General features: G+C 45.4%; 1 protein-coding gene across 6 annotated transcripts in view; it reads left to right on the top strand.

Moving 5' to 3' along the window:
- The window catches only part of GABRB2 (gamma-aminobutyric acid type A receptor subunit beta2), a 190807-nt gene that overhangs the window by 71541 nt on the left and 100969 nt on the right, over positions 1-18297 (top strand). For 2 of the 6 annotated variants that reach the window (XM_028717411.2, XM_028717407.2), the window contains exons 1-4: positions 14916-15436; positions 16388-16621; positions 16758-16849; positions 17897-17964. In XM_028717411.2, coding sequence (XP_028573244.1) covers positions 16545-16621; positions 16758-16849; positions 17897-17964 — 237 coding nt within the window. In that variant the 5' untranslated portion in view covers positions 14916-15436; positions 16388-16544. Of the gene's footprint in view, positions 1-14915; positions 15437-15466; positions 15524-16387; positions 16622-16757; positions 16850-17896; positions 17965-18297 lie in introns of those variants that run through there. The other 4 variants (XM_028717413.2, XM_028717412.2, XM_028717408.2 and 1 more) reach the window with 3 other exon arrangements.

Here is an 18297-nt window from a genome sequence, read left to right as displayed (position 1 = left end):
TCAGGCCGAGGGAGCCAGCATTTGTCCACAGACAGGTTTCCAGGTCATGTGGCCAGCAGGACTAAACTGCTACTGGCACACGGAAGACTGTGACAGAAGCCAGAGCGTACCCAATCAGCAAGCCCAAGAGGCTCAGTGGTTTAGACCACAGTGCCACCCATATATCTCTCTTCCTGACATCTGAGGCCTGAAGGAGGTAATCCTCCTAAGGGCTGCAGCAGATATAATTATATACCATACAACCTCTCTCTCCACCCAGCATATGTTCTTTTATTCAATTTATCTTGCAAATCCTAGTTCTAAGATCACTTATCTGTCCACTCTTGGGCAAAAAACACCAAGGGTATATATACTTGTACATATTTTGTTCATCCTCCAAACCTTTCCTTTGGTTTCTCAGCTGTTTCAGCTGCTCCTTCTGTTCAACAATTTCATTAATGAGGTCCACAAGCTGAAAGAGGAAGTTGGATGGATCTGACCTTTGCTTAAATGGGGGCTTCTTCTTAATGACTGTCTGAGGCAATGCCATATAAAGGTTTGCATCCTGAGATAAGTTAACTTCAGAAGGTTCATGCAATGACGTTTTCCCCATCCCTTCTTTACGCTAGGAACTCCCTGCCCACAGTTTCCATGAGTACCCTCCTTCCCAGTGACTTCAGAAGGCTTCCAAGGGATGTACATGGTTGCAGTGGAAAGGAGGAGGCAAGGAACTTTTATTCTGTGAAAGTGCTTAGGTTAAGAAGAAGAAGAAGAAGAAGAAGAGTTTGGATTTGATATCCCGCCTTTCACTCCCTTTAAGGAGTCTCAAAGCGGCTAACATTCTCCTTTCCCTTCCTCCCCCACAACAAACACTCTGTGAGGTGAGTGAGGCTGAGAGACTTCACAGAAGTGTGACTGGCCCAAGGTCACCCAGCAGCTGCATGTGGAGGAGCGGAGACGCGAACCCGGTTCCCCAGATTACGAGACCACTGCTCTTAACCACTACACCACACTGGCTCTCAAACTTATCTTAGGATCCAAATCTATATAAGCAATTGCCTAGGATAGTCAAGGTTCGCTTCTCTTGGAAATTATATCTGTATTATTTATTGGCTACCCCATAACGAAACGAAATTTTTAAAAAGGATCTCTGGGTGGCTGTCAAAAGAATGCAACAAATCAAAAGTATACAACAGATTGCAACACCTCAGTATCATAAGTATTCAGCACCTGTTGGGTTTACCTATTTTGAGCTCCGAGGCTTTATTAAAACTGCTGACGTGTCTGCACCAGAGCAGACATGTCAGCAGGCTATGTTGTGGGGTTTTGGATTATACACAACGAAGCCAATGACACAGAGGAGTAAATTTAGAACGCATATGGTCTGAAAACTAGGGAGTATTGCACAGTGGACAATGGCTTCCTATTTGCTTGCAGCTCTCAGCCGCCAGGAGGACACACATCTAGGAGGATGACTCAAAAATGCTTGACTGATGGATGCATTTGCTGATTATCATTTCCACACTTCTTTTCCCACTTACAATAAAATTGCTTCCACTGCAACTTTGTACCCACTTATTTGTACGCTAGCCCCATTTAACTCAAAGTAGACTTACTTCTGAGATATAAAACCACCCTGTAAAATGAGTCAGAGCATTCAGAATCACAAGCTCATGTTGAATTTTTTTGTGTATTCAGATTTAGTCTTCTTTTTAAGTTCCAAGCTACTGTTTGTTTATCTTTTAACCTATTTGGGCAAGATTTCCTGTCACAAATGGGGCATTTTGGGCAATATGTCTAACTGTGCAGCCACAGTTTGTTTCCTTGCTGCTTTTATTTGCCTTTGCTATTTTAAGCATTTTCGATACTTGGGTATTAGGTCTGTGCAACTTGGTTAGGACAGCTCCAGCACATACTGTGCATCCATAAGATCACAGATTCAATCACTAGCATCTTCTGTAAAGATTCTTAAACAGATGGGAGAGCCCTTGGTCCTGAGACTCAAATGGGCCTTACATGGTTCTTAACTAAAACTTTAGATATTTGCAAACTACCTCCATGTTGCTCTCTGTGGATTCTTATTCTGTACTACTGGATAGCTCAGGTGGTTAGAGGACAGTGCTGTAAATGCCAAGGCTGCAGGTTCAATCCCCATATGAGACAGCTGCATATTTCTGCATTGCAGAGGATTGGACAGGGTGATCCTCAGGGTCCAATTCTACAATTCTATGATTATACAGACAGGGTCTTTCTCAATAAAAAAATAAATCAACTTAAAAAAAAAAGCCCCTCACACTATTAAAGTTTAGTGTCACAATGCTACCTCTAAGTATGATTGCACAGAAGATGTCAAATTGAATTATAGTTTTCCCAGTCTATTGTGGCTCAACCACTCTTCCTTTCTGAATCAATTCCTGTATGTTACTCTGGGCAAAGTCAAGAGTAGCCTTTCCTCTTCTGTGCTTCAGAATGAACAGTTCCAAGGAGCTTTTGTTTACTGTACTCAAAATTGTCTCTCCAAATTATGTCCCTATTTGACATCAGCTAGTCTATATTTGGTACATTACCATACCAACAAATATTATTGTCTCTTTTCACTGGTGGTGAACAATTTGTTTAGCAGACCACTAATTTATTTATTTATGTGCATATGTGCACACGCACACACGCACTCTCATTTCAATTAAAATTGCAGATTTCTCAAAATACAGCTGAAGCACACCTGAACTTAAGAACATTAGGTGGAAAGAAAAGCCCTGATGGGTCAGACCAAAGGCCCAACTGGCTCAGTATTCTGTTCCCACCATGGTCAACTAGGTAACTGCAGGAAGCCCACAAGGAAGACATAAGTTGAACAGCACTTTCCCAATTTTGTTGCCCAGAAGCAAATTGCCTCTGATGATTGAGGTAATCCAAATTGATATCAGTATGTCACCTGCATGACATAGTAGAGGAGGCACTTGAACTGATAATGGAGATTTTGATTAAAAATCACAAAGTATTCACGAAAGTCTTCTTCTACAGTGCCTCACATCCATCTTTGGACATACACCTCCCCTGCCTTCAGTGGATTGAGAAAAGTAACATCTGCCAAATGTATAAGCCAGTTAAGTGCATGTCACACCATTCTGATTTGTCCAAACAGGCCAGCCTTGCCATTAGGCAGAGTGAGGAAGGTGCTTCAGGCAGCTGGCTTTGGATGTCACGAAACAATAGGAATTGGTAGTTGCTTACTACTGCTCTATTTTTATTTTGTTTTATTTTTTCTGGTATTTTTTATCTCAGGTGCCAAATTAACTTGGCCATCCTGGAGGTGGAAACACACCAGTAGGCGTGCCAGACTGTCTCCACCAGTGCCTTTGCATCCACATAGGGTGATCACTCTACCTTCCTTGTTTGCATCATAACTTTCAGTGACATCCACTTACTCCCTACAATCCACCTAGAGGTGAACATTCAGAGCTCTTCTGATGAGGATATCAGAAAACGTGGTTTATTAGTTCTGAGAGAGTATTAACTCTGGACTAAGAAGATCTGGACTGAAATTTCTGCCCAGCCATAAAGCTCTATGTCCCAACCTAACATACTTAATACGATTGCTGAGAATAAAGTGAGATCACCCATATTGGCAACTCCAATATTTTTAGGATGAAAGGCATACTGCGAAAGAAAATGTCACTCTTAGTACTCTAAGAGTCCTCTTCCATAGTTGTTCTTTCTACCTGTGATCTTCTGTGATGTAGTACAGGGGGGACTGAAGCTGTGGGACTAAATACAGAGCAGAGGAATGACAACATTTTATGGACTACTAGACTAACACATGAACTCTCCTTGCTCTGGTTAGTGAATGATGTGATATATGGCCTTGATCTTCCCAGTTCCAAGCTTCTGTTCTAAGTGCTATTTAAATGATAGTTCCTATTATTATTATTATTATTATTATTATTATTATTATTATTATTATTTAAAAAGGAGTTCCTTGTTTGTTTTCCAAGAGCTGGAATATCTGTTATGTCAAGGACTTGGTTTATTTACTTAAATATTTATAGCATCTAGCTTTTAAAAAAGAAACATACTGTAAACAGTAGTATAATATTGGGAATCAATTAACTACTACCAAACCCATACATTGGGGAAGGGGAACATGTGGCATTCCAGATGTCACTGGACTACAGCTCCCATCATGCCTGGCTATTGGCCATGCAGATTGAGGCCGATGGGAGCTAGAGTCCAAGAACACTTGGAGGTCACATGTTCCTCACCTCTGCTCTACATTATACAGACCCAATTAAATACTAGCTTAAAGACATATATGTTTACTGAGTCTGCTGAATTGAACTAAAACTGTTCTCAATAGTTAACTGGATCCCTAAAAGTTGAAGCCACCTTAGAGAAGGTCCTGTACCAAATGCCTACCAGATTCTCCTCCTTTTGTGATGGAATTTTGAGCAAGGCCTCACCCTTAGATATCATCAAGTGACTAGCGTCATATAGAGAGACAAGCTCTGTCTATTCCATACAGGATGCTAAAAAGTATAGCCCTTCCTAAATAATTTAATTCATCCATTGTTTCAATAAAAGCCAGTCTTACTTCAGTGACAAGATAGAGAGATATAAAGCATGCAAATATATTGCTACTTAGGGGTTTGCTTTGTGGGGTTTCTTTTCAGTGTCTCATGACTCAAAACCAGACCTACACACTCTTGAGTACAGTATTTCATCTCTGCTGTGACCAAGAATAAGTACCGTAAATTGCATTCTGCTTGAGGACAAATATGACCTTTAAACAAAAGTGAAACGAAAGTGAAAAGGTCATTGTAGATTGTGCTCTTCTTTAAAACAATGATAGATAGATATATGATAGAGATAGATAGATGATAGATAGAGATGATAGATGATAGATCTATAATTTAGTATTAATTTTAAAATGCCAGAAGAAAGAAGAGATGAATGAAAAAGTAAATAGTGTTGCCTCTGGAAACAAACTTTTGCTGCATTTGTTTGATAATGCAGGTGTTTACTGCCCAGTGGTTTAATTTCCACAATGCTGTTTGCTATAAAGGTTGGTGCACATGGATGAACTGCTCCTTCATTTAAAAAACAAACATTCTTCAAAGTTACTGCATTTTCGTTTTTTCCCCTGAGCCCTTCATATCCAAAATAATATTCCCTTCTTGTTTTCACAGCACCAAAATCCTGTCACCAAAAACAGTTCTGATGAAAATCCAATTAAACACCTACGTTTTAAATCAGTGATTACTGAATTAAGCTACTAATCAAACCCATTAATTGATTAAGGCTTTCAGGTTTACTGACTGTAGTCCCTGTTTGTTGAGCACTTTATTAACACTCCTGGCTCCACTTGAGTGATATCCATCCCACCTCTTGAGAAGATTATGCATTGGTTCAGATATTAACACATCGTAATCTCTTCTTCATGCAGTTGGATTCCAATCTTGGGATTTTGTGAGAGTTTACCAATGCACATAGGAAACCACATGTCAGGGATATACGTAAGAAGCCCAGGAAGCAGGCATGCCATGTAAGAAAGCAACAGAATACTAATGTACATAAAATCCTATATGAAGGGAGGGGGTTGCAAGGAAAATAAAATAAAAGTGACAATTGGAGCTGACAGATTAACATTGCTTGTTTATTCCTCTGAAAAAATGAGGGCTGAGGCACCATGTGAGAGATTTCAGTGAAATTCTCTGAATTATGGGGATAGACAGGTACTTTCATTTGGGAGCCTGCTCAACATTTTAAACCATATCCATCTTTGCTATTATGCATCACTCAGCATCTGGGTTGCCATTTGTATCAACCAATGCATCTTCTGCCAGATTCCCATAATCCTCCCACCTCCAAACCACGGTGAAGTAAAAAAAAGAAATTGACAAGATCAACCAAGATCAACCCATGGTCTGTTTAAATATATGGCTATGCTCCTACCAAGCAAATGGAAACAAGGGTGCTGGACAAAATATGGAGGAAGCAGAGGGCTAGCAAGCTGAATGGAAAGAGGCCAAAGGAAATAGGAGAACAAGTGACAAAAGCCTAAGAAGCAAAGGATGGCTGAAGGGGGGGGTAGGAACAGTAAGCAATAGACAAAGAAATGCAGAACTGAAAAAAGAAAACATTTCTTGATTTATAAGAACATCTAAAAAAGAATAATCAGAGCTAAGTGCTAGATTGTGAGTATGACTCAGACTCTTATGCTGAATGTCAGGGACCAGAAAAAAACTCTCTAGGGAATTAAAGTACCAGAAGTTCACTAGAAGACAAGATGGAAATACAGGTCAGTCTCTTTCCTTAAAGGTGGGTGTGGGAACAACAATGTTCTTTAGTTTTTAATGAGCTGTTGTTACAATTGTGTAACAAGCACAGCAAGCATTCGGGTGTGTTCATATACACCCTGCTGAGAGGTTTAGGATCTTTCGCTGGAGTTATAGCACACACTTGTCTATGAGTATGTGTTAACCCTTAACCTTATGCCCCTATGTCAATCTTATGCTCATGCCATGATCTACAGAGAGCTACAGATTCGCATACTCCTGTTCAAACCATAGAACAGCAATAGAAATATTGCCCATTAACCCATCATAATCACAAGCAGGGGCAGAGGAAGGGGATGCAGTGGATGCGGTCCACCCCAGGGGTCACCACTGGCGGGGGGGGGGACAAAATGCCGGGTGGCACTCATCGTGGGGCCTGCAGCATGCCCAAGCGACACGTCTCTCCTGGGAGAGACACTGTGCTTCAGCTTGCACAGGCTCTACGCTGCCCAAATGGTCTGCCCACTGCCTCCCCCCCCCCAGCTGTAGGGCGGCTGAGTGGGAGGAGGCAGGCAGACTCCTGATGCCCGGCGGTGCACCCCAGCTCTGGGCGCGCTGCCCCAGGTGCCCAAGTGACTTCCTCCGCCACTGATCACAAGCAATCTATTTCTTTATCAAATACAGAAATTGTGTGCATTCATTGTACATACTCATACGAGCAGTCTTCAAAGGGCATTGAATTTATAACACATGCTTTGAATGGACTTTTGTGCATTGCTGTCTTATTGAGGTATATGCTATTTAGCTCTGACAGGTCAATGGATGGGTTCTCACTACAACTGGAAAGTTTGTGACATGTGTTACATATGCAGCAAGTTTGTTAACTTACCAACAACACAACAGAATAGCATATTTGATCAAAATTGCCAAACAAGCTTTTTAAAAAACAAAAACAAAAACCCATCACGCAGTCTTTTAAAATGCACTACTAATACTGTATAAATCTGTGTATTAAGCTAAACTATTGTTCTAACTCTCTGGACACAAAAGGTTATGCCATAACAAACGTGTGAGCCACTAAGGTGCTACAAGTCAGCTGTTTTTACCTTTAGACAGTTAATGAAAAATTGGATCCACTACGAAACTGGATATATATTTGAAATGCCCCCTCAAAAAACATGGGACATAATGCAGCCCATTAGGCATGTTCTTACCTATCTACTCTTGTAGCCAATCAAGTTGTTCATAGAAACAACAAAAAATTATCTATTACTTCAAAGTAATATGAAGTTGCAATTCTATAGTCAGCCAGATATTGCCATCCTTCCCCCTTATTATTTCACTAAAGCACCTTTATCTAATTTTGATACTTCTCCATATCTGTGCAGCACTCACATCCACCTGAATTGGCATTAATTTGCAATCATGCTCACTGAAGGCTCTGTGCACCTCACCAGCACATCAAATGTCAATAAAATCCATTAGCTTATTCTCAAGTAACACACGAGTGCAGCAACTGAGACTAGTTTTAGAAGGGTTCAGGTCACAATTTGAATTTATTCTGTAAGAACCAAAGTAGACATGACAGCACCAGACCCTTTTGTTTAATTCCAGGTCTCTCTGTATAAAAACATGTCATCCTGGGATACGTGAGGGACACAACGGTATACAATTACAAAAAAAAAAAAAGTAGAGATGCTCTAGCACTTAAGCTACATAAATTCCTTACTCTCACTAAAACCAATGAAACAATATTATTATTGATACATTTCCCTGAAGTATCGGGATGCGTTCAGGCAGGCTTTGGAAGCAGTTAAAAAAACAAAAAGGGGGGAAAGATACAAATTACAAGATACAAAAGGAGGGAAGATACAAAGATACAAATTAGTTTCAGTTTAGGACAGTTTACTGGGCTTGCAGAGTAAGGATTGCATATGTGTGGTGCAAACCTACACATTTTTACTTAGAAGTAATATTTAAGGGAAGTTGCTTGCTATGCCATTGAAGGGGGGGGGTCATTTTATATTGAAACTGTTATGCCAAGACTTCACAGCCAAATGGGCAACTTTCCTGTCTTTGACAGAATCTCAACTTATAAACATTGTGATAGCTTTGGAAAAACTGTTGGAATGCTCAATAATAAGTACCACCACACTAAGTGAGCCCCATGATGTCAGAGGCCCCATGGCCCCATGTGCAGTACAGTCTAGATATGATCAGAAGACCTTCTCATCTTGCCTCCCTTTCTTCTTCTCACTGCATATGGAGCTAAGATGGTAATGATTTATTGAACAGATCATTCTAGTTATCAATAAATACTTGCTCATGAGGTTACTAGCAAAGCAAGGTTAAAAATATAATACATAATAATTGAAACCAACAAATAGAAGACAACAAAAAACTTTCATAGCAATAAAGCAGTGCCCCTCTCCCCCAATGTGGGCCACATGAAAATTGCTGAGGATCATTACCGACCATGTAATGATTTTTCTGCCTGCTGTTATAGATACTGTATGGTTTTTAACTGGATACGCTGAGTGATGCTCGTTAACTACTGGTGGTCTACACCAAGCCCATGGACCTTTCAGGAAAGCCTCCCTGGGAAAACTATTTCATGGCTGGGGTGCTACTGCCAGCCCTGTGCCTTCAACCCCACTGCAGGCATCTCCCTGGCAGCTACATGTCACACTTCACTTGCAAGGAGACCAAGAGCAGGGCCTCAAAAGAGGATCTTAAGTTTTGGGTACACATATATGGGAAATGGCCTTTCAGGTAATCTGGTCCCAAGTCCAATGCCAGGTCAAAGCCTGCAAGAACTCATACTCTTTTAAGAACTGCACATGGAAAACCCTGAAACAGATGGATTTTTCCTTCTTTACTAGCCTTCCCAAGCCTGGTGCCCTCCAGATGTTTTGAACTACAGCTCCCATCAGCACCAGTCAGCATAGGAATTGTGGTAAAATATACCTGTCAGGGTTGCTTCAAGATCCTAGCTCACAGAGGATCACGCTAGCCAACGGTCATTAAGTAAAAGTCTTTATTGAGTTACAGTTTCCATTCTCAAGCTGCTGCGTGCAACCCTACGTCTAGTAGCTAGATCGGCGAAGCTCCGTCTGAATCTCCGCCCCTCGTACACCAACTTAATATCCTAGCCCTGCTCCACCTTTTCCGCCTGACTGTTCTTCTCTGGGTCCCTCTGCCCCCCTGGGTCTCTTCCTTCCGGGATTCTTCGGACGCTGACCCCCCGGACTCTCCTGTCTCCTTGCGCCGGGCTTTAGGACCCGGCTCTCTTTCCGGGCTGCCTACTGCGCCTCCTTCCTGTGCATTTCAACTTGGCGCGCGCGCCCAACCTTCCACCTTCCGTCTAACCGTTTCTTCGCTCCCAGATGGAGGTGTGGCCACCCCTGACTCGTGCCCTCCCTCCTGCTGTGAGCTGCCAGCGCTTGCCCCCTGGCTCCTTTCCTCTTCCCTGCTCTCTGGCGGTGACGCTGGACCCGATCTCCAACTGCTCTCCTCTGATTCCCCTCTGGCTCTATCTCCCTGGGGTGCCCCCCTAAACTCCCCCCTTGCCTTGGCCACTGGTGCTCCTTTCTGTGAATCCTCCGACTCACTGGAGAGACTCGGAGATCTCGGGTCGTCGTCATCGCTCATCCTTTCTTCTGCCTCCTCCCCTTCGCTCTCTGTTTCCTCCCTTGCCCTTGCCTCTGCTCCTGAACCCCTGACAATACCTATAATGCGCAAGTTCCCCCAATAGTTGGGGAAGGCTATTCTGTACAATACTTCAAGGAACAGGGTACCAGGAGCCCGGACATGGCAATGCGCAGAAGGAGCATAGAAGGGGAAGCTAGAGACACATGGAAAAATTGTCATGCAGTGGTTTTCTGGCTCTTCCCTTGGCTAGCCAGATGCAGCAGAAGAGAGGAAGGGGGTGTTGCTAGGCAACAGCCTCATGTCTGTAGAGTCCTTCTCTCCTGTAGGTGGAGAAAGAAGGTAAGAAAGGACATGAGGCAAGTGTGACCTAGGACAACAAATGTTTTCCCTCAACCACCTAACCTCATACTTATAGTCACATACTAACAGTAAGTAAATCAAAGAAACATATCGTTGACTGTCACCATGTCAGCTGGACCTTAATAATTAACACTCATTAATTTTTATTTTTATTTTTATTTTGCCCACCAGACATTTTGGTAAGAACCCAATCCATCACAAAACCCCGACATAACCACTTGATATGTTCTTCTGTGCTCTATGATATTAGTAAGTTTTCACAGGCACTTGAAACAAAAACTTCATTTTATTATTAGTATATCCCATCACCTAGAATTCGAAACCTAAAAGAAAAGACTGTTTCCAAATCAGGCTAAAAAAGGAAGATTCTTTTATCTCATAAGTGCATAAAGAGAAAGAGAAACATGCATGCTCTAGTTACCCACTTTTAGAAGTCTATAGAGGCCATTTCACTGCCCAAGAAGGCTTCCATTGCATGAGCTGTAGGCCAACCATGTGCTCCATTGGGCAGAAAGGAGAGAAAGCAGGAAAAGAACCAAAGAGAGAGAAGCTATTGCATCCATCCTTTGATAGGGAAAAGCATTCAGGATTGTGCAAAACAGAATCCACACATACCTTTGAAACAACCAATACCATGAGTGCAGTGGCCATGAAAAGTCAGTGAGAAGTGAGGAAGGCACAGGTTACACCAAGAACCCAAGTGAGCGAAACATACTTTTGATTGGTGACAAACTTACTAACAGTTGAACCAGAAATTCAATGAAGGGTAGAATTTCTATCTGACAATTCTCTTGCCCAACCAGACCCTCCAGCTACTGCTGAGGTGACATATATAGGAAACCACATTCCCTTGGGATGGGCAGGTTATTGGCTGCCTCTTAAAATTGAGTTTAGGTCTTTTAAAAATAAACTAAAAGCCAATAATAACAAGCTGGCCAAACCTTAGCTTTCAAACATGGCCAATACTGACTCAGTTCATCAGAGCAAATAGGCAAGAGTATTGCCAATTAGCTTGCAAAGGAGCCGAGATGTACTGCAACATATTGCACTTTGATTTAGCCAACTCGATTCTTGAACAGCTTAATAGCAAATAAGGCTGTTGAGGAAACTTCAGTAGAGGTGAAATTGACAGGAACAAAAGCAAAGGTCACATTTGACAGTGGGAAGGAGGCATCAGTTTTTAGAAGTGGCTCCCACTCAACACAAGAGGGTTGGCAGGTCTTGTATACCACAGAAAATGAAAGAAGATTGCAATGCAAATAGAACAGAGGAAAATAAATTCTTAAGAGTCACTAATGAATTGCTGTTGCACATTTTTTAAAAGCAACTATTCCAAAGATGACAACTAAAGAGCCGGGTAAAAAAGGTTAAAATTCAAACCTGAAAGCAATTGCTGCTGAACAATTTCCACCCACCAACTGCATTTCATGGAAACTATACCAAAATGAATGCAATTGTATAGCAGGTAGCACTGGGTAGATGTCACTCAAGGTGGTTTAAAAAGTGCAGATGTTTGGCAGTTAATTTGATCCTATGGATCAACTTCAGTGGCATAAACAATGTACCATGCTTGCTGCTGTTTATATGTCTCCTGGATGTGTCCACAACCAAAATACATGGTTGTAAGCACACCTCCCAGCTGAGCAACAAGATGGGGGGCAGGAAGGGGAACAGAGGAGGCTGAATTACTCATCTCTGTCATTTGAACATTCTGCTAAGGAGCCTGTCAGGCATCCAAGTTATTCAACCCTGGCTGCCCCTAAGCAGGGTGCTTAGTCGGAAAACGTGTAAACATCTCAACCGAAGGATAGCTTCTAGTACAGCCAAGGTGCTCCCAGTTTGAAATAAAGTTTGTGCCCAACCAGCTATTTCTGCCCCCAGCTGATTGTTGACCTTCAAAAAGGTCAAAGGGAAACAGTTTACTTCCTGTCAGTTTCTCCTGCCCCATATTCAGTGGGGAGACATGCATTTCTGTTAGCTGAAGGGCAGGTTTCTGGAAGGCTGGGGAAGAAGGTGACTTTGCTCCCCAACCACATCCCAGCTCCTTTCTTAGCACTTCTTATATAGCCTTTGGTCAGATGGCATGGAGTTAAGGAGTTAAGGATCTCCACACAGCCTCCCCAAGGCAAGAGATCAGATGAGTTTCAAGTTTAAAATGGATCCTGTGGGAAATATAATGGCAGAAGATTCAGTCATGTGCATAGCTCAAACTTCACAGGAGTAAACTTTGAAGCCATTTCGGAGGTATGCAAAGAGCTATGAATTTGGGAGCTCATCCATATAGAGGATGAGGTATCTATAGAGAGTATCCATAACCAAAAAGAAGAAAGGAAGATGTAGCCTCAGAGTCAGTTTGTAAAGTTCAAAATTATACCCAGGAAAACTTGCATCAGGAATCTGTTCAGGTTGCTGTCTTCCATGGCTGCTTGTCCAATAGCCAGGAAATCCAGAACAATATTCTTAATTGTTGGTTCAGTATGCACATATGTTTTTTTCTAGCCTCCTCCCTGCCTGAAGATAGTTGTCCCAGGGCTATTTCCTCCTTGTTCATCTTTGCCACTTTCATGCTGCTTTTCACCACTTAGCTTTACATGCTCCTAGAAGCTGTTTCCACTGTTGTGGCACACCAACTTGAGCCTGGACCTCTTGTTGCATGACCCTTTAACTCGGATTCCCCATTCCTGCCATCTTGGCAGAGCAACAACTCCCTTTACACGTATCATTTCCCTTTCCAGCAGTATCCCTTGCAGCTTCAGAAATCCCCATAGTTCTGCAGAATGGCAACTAGGTCACATGGATTGAGTATGTTCCAAGGCCAGCTCCTCCTCCTTGCTGTTGGAAATAACCTGGCCAGTAAAGGATTCAGGGGATTTTGAATGTTTCTCATCTTTCCTGTGGTTAGGATCCCAAATGGAAGCTGACTAGTGTGGGGTGGGGAAACGGAGCTCCCTTGAACGCTGGCAACTGAAGGAGAGAGTCCAAGTGGCTTGGCCATTGGAAGGTCCCTCAACGCTGTTTGGGGGCGACGGTGAATTCAGGGTGCTGTGAGCCAGCAACCCCCTCAAGATGAGCACATGCTTATCTATTGCCCACAGCTCCCCATTCATTCAAATGATGCCACATCAAATGATGTGGCTACCTCAGTCAGTAGAGCACGAGGCTCTTAATCTCAGGGCTTGTGGGGTCCAGCCTCACACTGGGGGAAAGATTCCTGCATTGCAGAGGGTTGGACTAGTGATGGCCAAACTTGGCCCTTCAGCTGTTTTGGGACTACAATTCCCATCATCCCTGACCACTGGTCCTGCTAGCTAGGAAGGATGGGAGTTGTAGTCCCAAAACAGCTGGAGGGCCAAGTTTGGCCGTGATCCTCCAATTCTATGATTTCCATGAAGGCCATTCCAACTGCTGTTTTGTTTTGTTTGGATCGCAAGGGGACTGTCTTCCAAGTAATGGGAGTTCCAATCTCAGGTCTGCCGCCCGAAGCCATTCGCAGACTCCGGAGCGCCGCTGCCAAACGAGTTGGCGCTACTGCATTGGGCGCGTGTGTGACGGACGGACTGCGCAGGAGAGACCCCGGACTCCCTGCCTTCCCTCTCGACACTTGCGCCACCATAAGAGGCGGTGGTGGAGTCCAAATAAAAAGCCTCAATTTAAAGCGGGCTCCCCGTACCCTCTGGGATAGGACCTGGGGTAAAAAAAAATGTGCTTCCCGGTGTGGAAGACGCCGAGTCTCTTTTTGCTCTGCGGGGGCTGCCGTTCTCCCACCTGAGCTCCCACCATGTTCCTCGCTGCCTACACTCCTTCCCCCTGCTTACGCCCGCCTGGGGGCACCTCACACACCCACCCCGCTATGCAGAAACGCGGGGAGTTCTCCTGCCTCACGCGGACATTTTGCGCCCCCCTTTCCGCCCGCCGCCTTGGCACTCAGCAGCGGTGGGCGGGCAGGACTGTGTTGCGCCACGCGAGGCCGCTTCTTCCCGCCTGCGGCCTCCGCTCTGGAGCAGCCCAGCGCCTCAGGTGAAGCGCCTCAGCTGAGAGAGGGAGCCGCCTCCCCTTCTCGGGCCGCGCCGCTGAGCGCTGCAGTAGCCCGTCTCCTCAGGCCGCCTCTGCGGTTGACAAGCGCTGGGCAAGGCAGTGCAGCTAGACGTGCTCAACCAGAGAGCCAGGCTGCTGCCTCCACCGCCGCTCTTCTTCCCGCCACGTCCCCCCGCCACCGCCTCACGCCCGCTTCCCGCCCCTTCCAGCCAGGCCTGGGCTCCTGAAACGGGGCAGGCCTTCCCTGAGGAAAACGACCCCGCTTTGTTCATTCCGGGCAGCCGAGAGGCGCCTTGCTATTATGTCTGAAGCGGCCTGAGCTCGTGTGTGTTGTGTGCTTGTAATGGCAGTTTCGGGCTGGGGACGGCCCAGTGCGGGAGAATGGCTTCCAGCCTTTCCCGAAAAGCCGAGCCTAGGCAGCCAGCAGGCAAAAGGCGGGGAGGTGGTGGTGGAGGAGGCCGGGGCTGAAAACCCGCCTGCCGCGGTCTGTGTGTGCGGAATGACTAAACGTTTATTGAGGAGCTACCCGAGGCTCTCGGCGTCTCCTACACAAGCACAGTTCACCTCTCTCTGCCGCCGCCGCCCCCCTCCGCCTCCCGCGGCGTGGAACGCCCCCCCCCCCCTTCCGCCCCGTTCTCCTCTCCTCTCCCTGCTGCTGCTGCTGCTTCTCCTCCTTCTCCTTCTCTCTCCCCTGTAGCGAATTAGAGATTTCGTGGCTTAATTGAGGAATCCAAGTGTTTCTGCCTAATTCCAACCTTCCCCTCCCGCCCCGCGCGCCTCGCTTCTCGTGCTATCCCCGGCAAGGCGAGCACTTCAGCCCCGCACCCCGCATCCGTTCAATGAAGCAGCACAGATCCACGGCGGCTCCAAGTGGGTTTTTGCAGGACGAGAAGGAGGAGGAGGAGGAGGAGGTGGCGGCGGCGGCGGAGGAGGAAAGGAGCTGGCGGCGGCGGCGGCAGCAGCAGCAGCAGCAGCAGGCATCTTTGCAAGGAAGCCTTTCGGGTCTAGCTCGGCTTCTGGGGATTTAAGTGTCACTCAAAGCATCCCCAAATCAGCTCGCTGCTCCTCTGCGCTTTCTTCGCGGGCATCGATTCGAGCCCTGAGCGGTGCATTTCTGCAATTTCCTACCAGGGAAGGTAAGGAGGCTGTGAGTGCCAAATGCACCACGGCGGCGGCAGCAGCAGCAGCAGCATGGTCACTGACAGCCTAGACTTCTCGTCCGGGTAACTTCCCCTCTTGCCCTCTTCCAGCCCCCCACCCCACCCCACCTTTCCTAGGAATGGTGGTGGTGCAGTTAGGCACGATGTGGTGGTGCATTTAGGCTCGATCGCCTTCTCGCATCGCCCCATCCCTTCTATAGATGCTCGATCTCCTTAGGTGGAATAATAATAATACAATAAAAACCGAAAAAAGAAAGACGTGGCCTTTTGTCTCAGCCTCTTTGCATGGTGTTAAGACTCTGTAGATCCTACTTTTTATTTTTTTCCGGTGTAAAGAATCCTGAGCATCGCAGGACCCACGACGTCATCCAGCGATCCCCCGCTCTTAATTTCTGTGCCCCCAAGACCATCTCTCTCTCTCTCTCTCTCTCTCTCTCTCTCTCTCTCTCTTTTTTTCCAGGAGCTCAGGCAACCATCTCACCCCTACCAAGAAACTCGTCATCATCTCACATCCCCCCTTCCCCCAAATGCTATAGGCTGAGCCCTTTCCAGCCACCCATTGCTAACTTGGGCCCCCTCCCCCCCGCGATTTCACCCACCATTTGCTATTCCCAAAGAGCATAAAGTCTAGCTTTCCCCCCTCCCCCATGTGCACGCCTTGCATTCCCATTTTAACCTCTTTTTCCTTCCGTTCCTAATCCGATTTTGCACATTTCCCCATTTAAACTAGGTTGCAAAACTGCTGTAACCTGCAACTCTTGAAACTTCCTCGGTTGTTGAAGTCTGTGTTATTTTACTTAAAAGGACAACAGCAACAAAAAACAACCTCTTAATCATTTTGTGGATTACTCTCTTTTTTAAAATAATGCATTTCCTTCTTCCCCTTTAATTTTTTTCTTTCCTCCTTTCCTTCTTTTTTTTGGCAAGGAAATTTGCTCCATCTCCAGCAGCAACCACTGCTCCTTTTGATGTTGTGGTACGCCGTGCGCATGCGCTCCACATTAGAATTACTGCACTGGCTAGAATAAGTTGGATCTCTTCTTCTCTTCCACTGAAGCCCTAAATCATATCAAAAGCTAAAGGGATGCTGAGAGTCCGGGAAAAGGGTTGCTTTGGAATTTGGTCGTTGCCCTTAATCATAACAGTGGTGTGTGCACAGAGGTAAGTGGCCAAAGGGTCTCTCTTTTTCTCCTTCACTTTGAATTGTACGGTATAACTGGGAGGTGCAGAATGCATCTTGCGAGATAGAGACAGGGAAAACCGCTCTCTCCTCATGTCTTTTTACCCCTTTCTTTAGTGCTAATGATCCCAGCAATATGTCCCTGGTAAAAGAGACCGTGGATAGACTGCTGAAAGGATACGACATTCGGCTGAGGCCAGATTTCGGAGGTAATTCGATTGCTTTTGTAGAAAAGCCTGCTTCACGCTCAGGCTGTCCCTTCTCCGGAGTGTGTGTGTGTGTATGTGTGTGTGTGCGCGCACGCGTGTGTGTGTTTTCAACGTGGTGTGAGCGCTGCTCCTGCTCTGCATCTATGTTGCCATTTTCTGAAGCTCGACCCAAAGTTAAGCCAATTGTTCCCCAATTTCCCTTAGCCCGGAACGGCCGTGACACGATCCTTTAAATCTCCTCGTGTGTGTGTGTGTGTGTCTGTATTTGTATGTTTCTGTATCTATACACACAATACTTGGTCTCGTGTGCGTTGATTACCTATTAACGCGTAATTAAAGCTTGGCTAATTGGCTTTATGGAGATGCAAATCTCCTAAGTTTCCCCAGCATCCGTGTCACCAAGCCTGGTGTGCTGTGCTTGTGGCCACAGTAAACATTTCTCCTTCTTTTGAGTACAGGATGTTCGGCTAAGCGAGATGAAAATGTCATTCTGCACCCCGTGAGCTGTGCGTTGGGGAGCAGGTTTCCGCGTCGTTTGTGCTTGTGTATGCTAAACCGGGTCCTTGGACCCTCTCTGAACGTATGTGGAAGCCGCTAGTACAGACGGCACTCTGCTGTTACTGGGCTCCGAGGAGCGTGCGGTTCCGAGAGCCCCGTAAAGTCCTCCTTGAATCCCGGGTCAGCGTCCCTCTCGCTCGGCTTCGCCTGCTTGCAAGGGCTCGGCTAACCGGACTGAGCCCGTGCAGCAAGCAGGAACAGAAGCCTCTGGGTTGAAACTCACACTGCAAGTCTAGTGGGGTGTATCTCCGGCCAGCCACTTAAAGACACTTTACCCTATTATTAACACGTGTGTGTGTGTGTGTGTGTGTGTGTGTGTGTGTGTGTTATATAAAGCGCCCGTTGCTGACGGCGATCCTGGAAACGCTGCAAGGCAAACTCGTGGCTAAAATGAAGCCCTGCTGCCCCACCCCTTCTTCAGTCCGAATAATGCTTGCATGAATGAGTTAAATTGTGAGAGATCACAGTGCAGACCATCTTGTGTTGCAGGTCCCCCTGTGGCTGTTGGCATGAACATAGACATTGCCAGCATAGACATGGTGTCAGAAGTCAATATGGTGAGTATTTCATTTATCTTTCGGTCCATCTCCCCCCAACCAGGTTTTACAAGGGTCTGTGGAATCAATAACTGTGAATGCAGGTTCTGACTTTATCGCTTTTATTTCTCATTTACCACCAATGTGCACCAGTGCTCTCCAGTTAATTAGGCCAGCTCTCCACCACCACCCCCAATTGGGTGCTTGCGTCTTCCCTACATAGATGTCAGAAAGCAGTGTGAAATAATTTCTCAAGCTATTGATTTTGGGCTATTTTTATCCGAAATGTCTGAATAAGAAAAATGCTAGCAACCTATGGTATTTTGGGGGAATCCATAGAATTACTAGAATGAG

This window comes from Podarcis muralis, chromosome 2 (assembly GCF_964188315.1).
Source record: "Podarcis muralis chromosome 2, rPodMur119.hap1.1, whole genome shotgun sequence".
Taxonomy (NCBI): domain Eukaryota; kingdom Metazoa; phylum Chordata; class Lepidosauria; order Squamata; family Lacertidae; genus Podarcis; species Podarcis muralis.
This window is presented reverse-complemented; position numbering and strand designations above follow the sequence as displayed.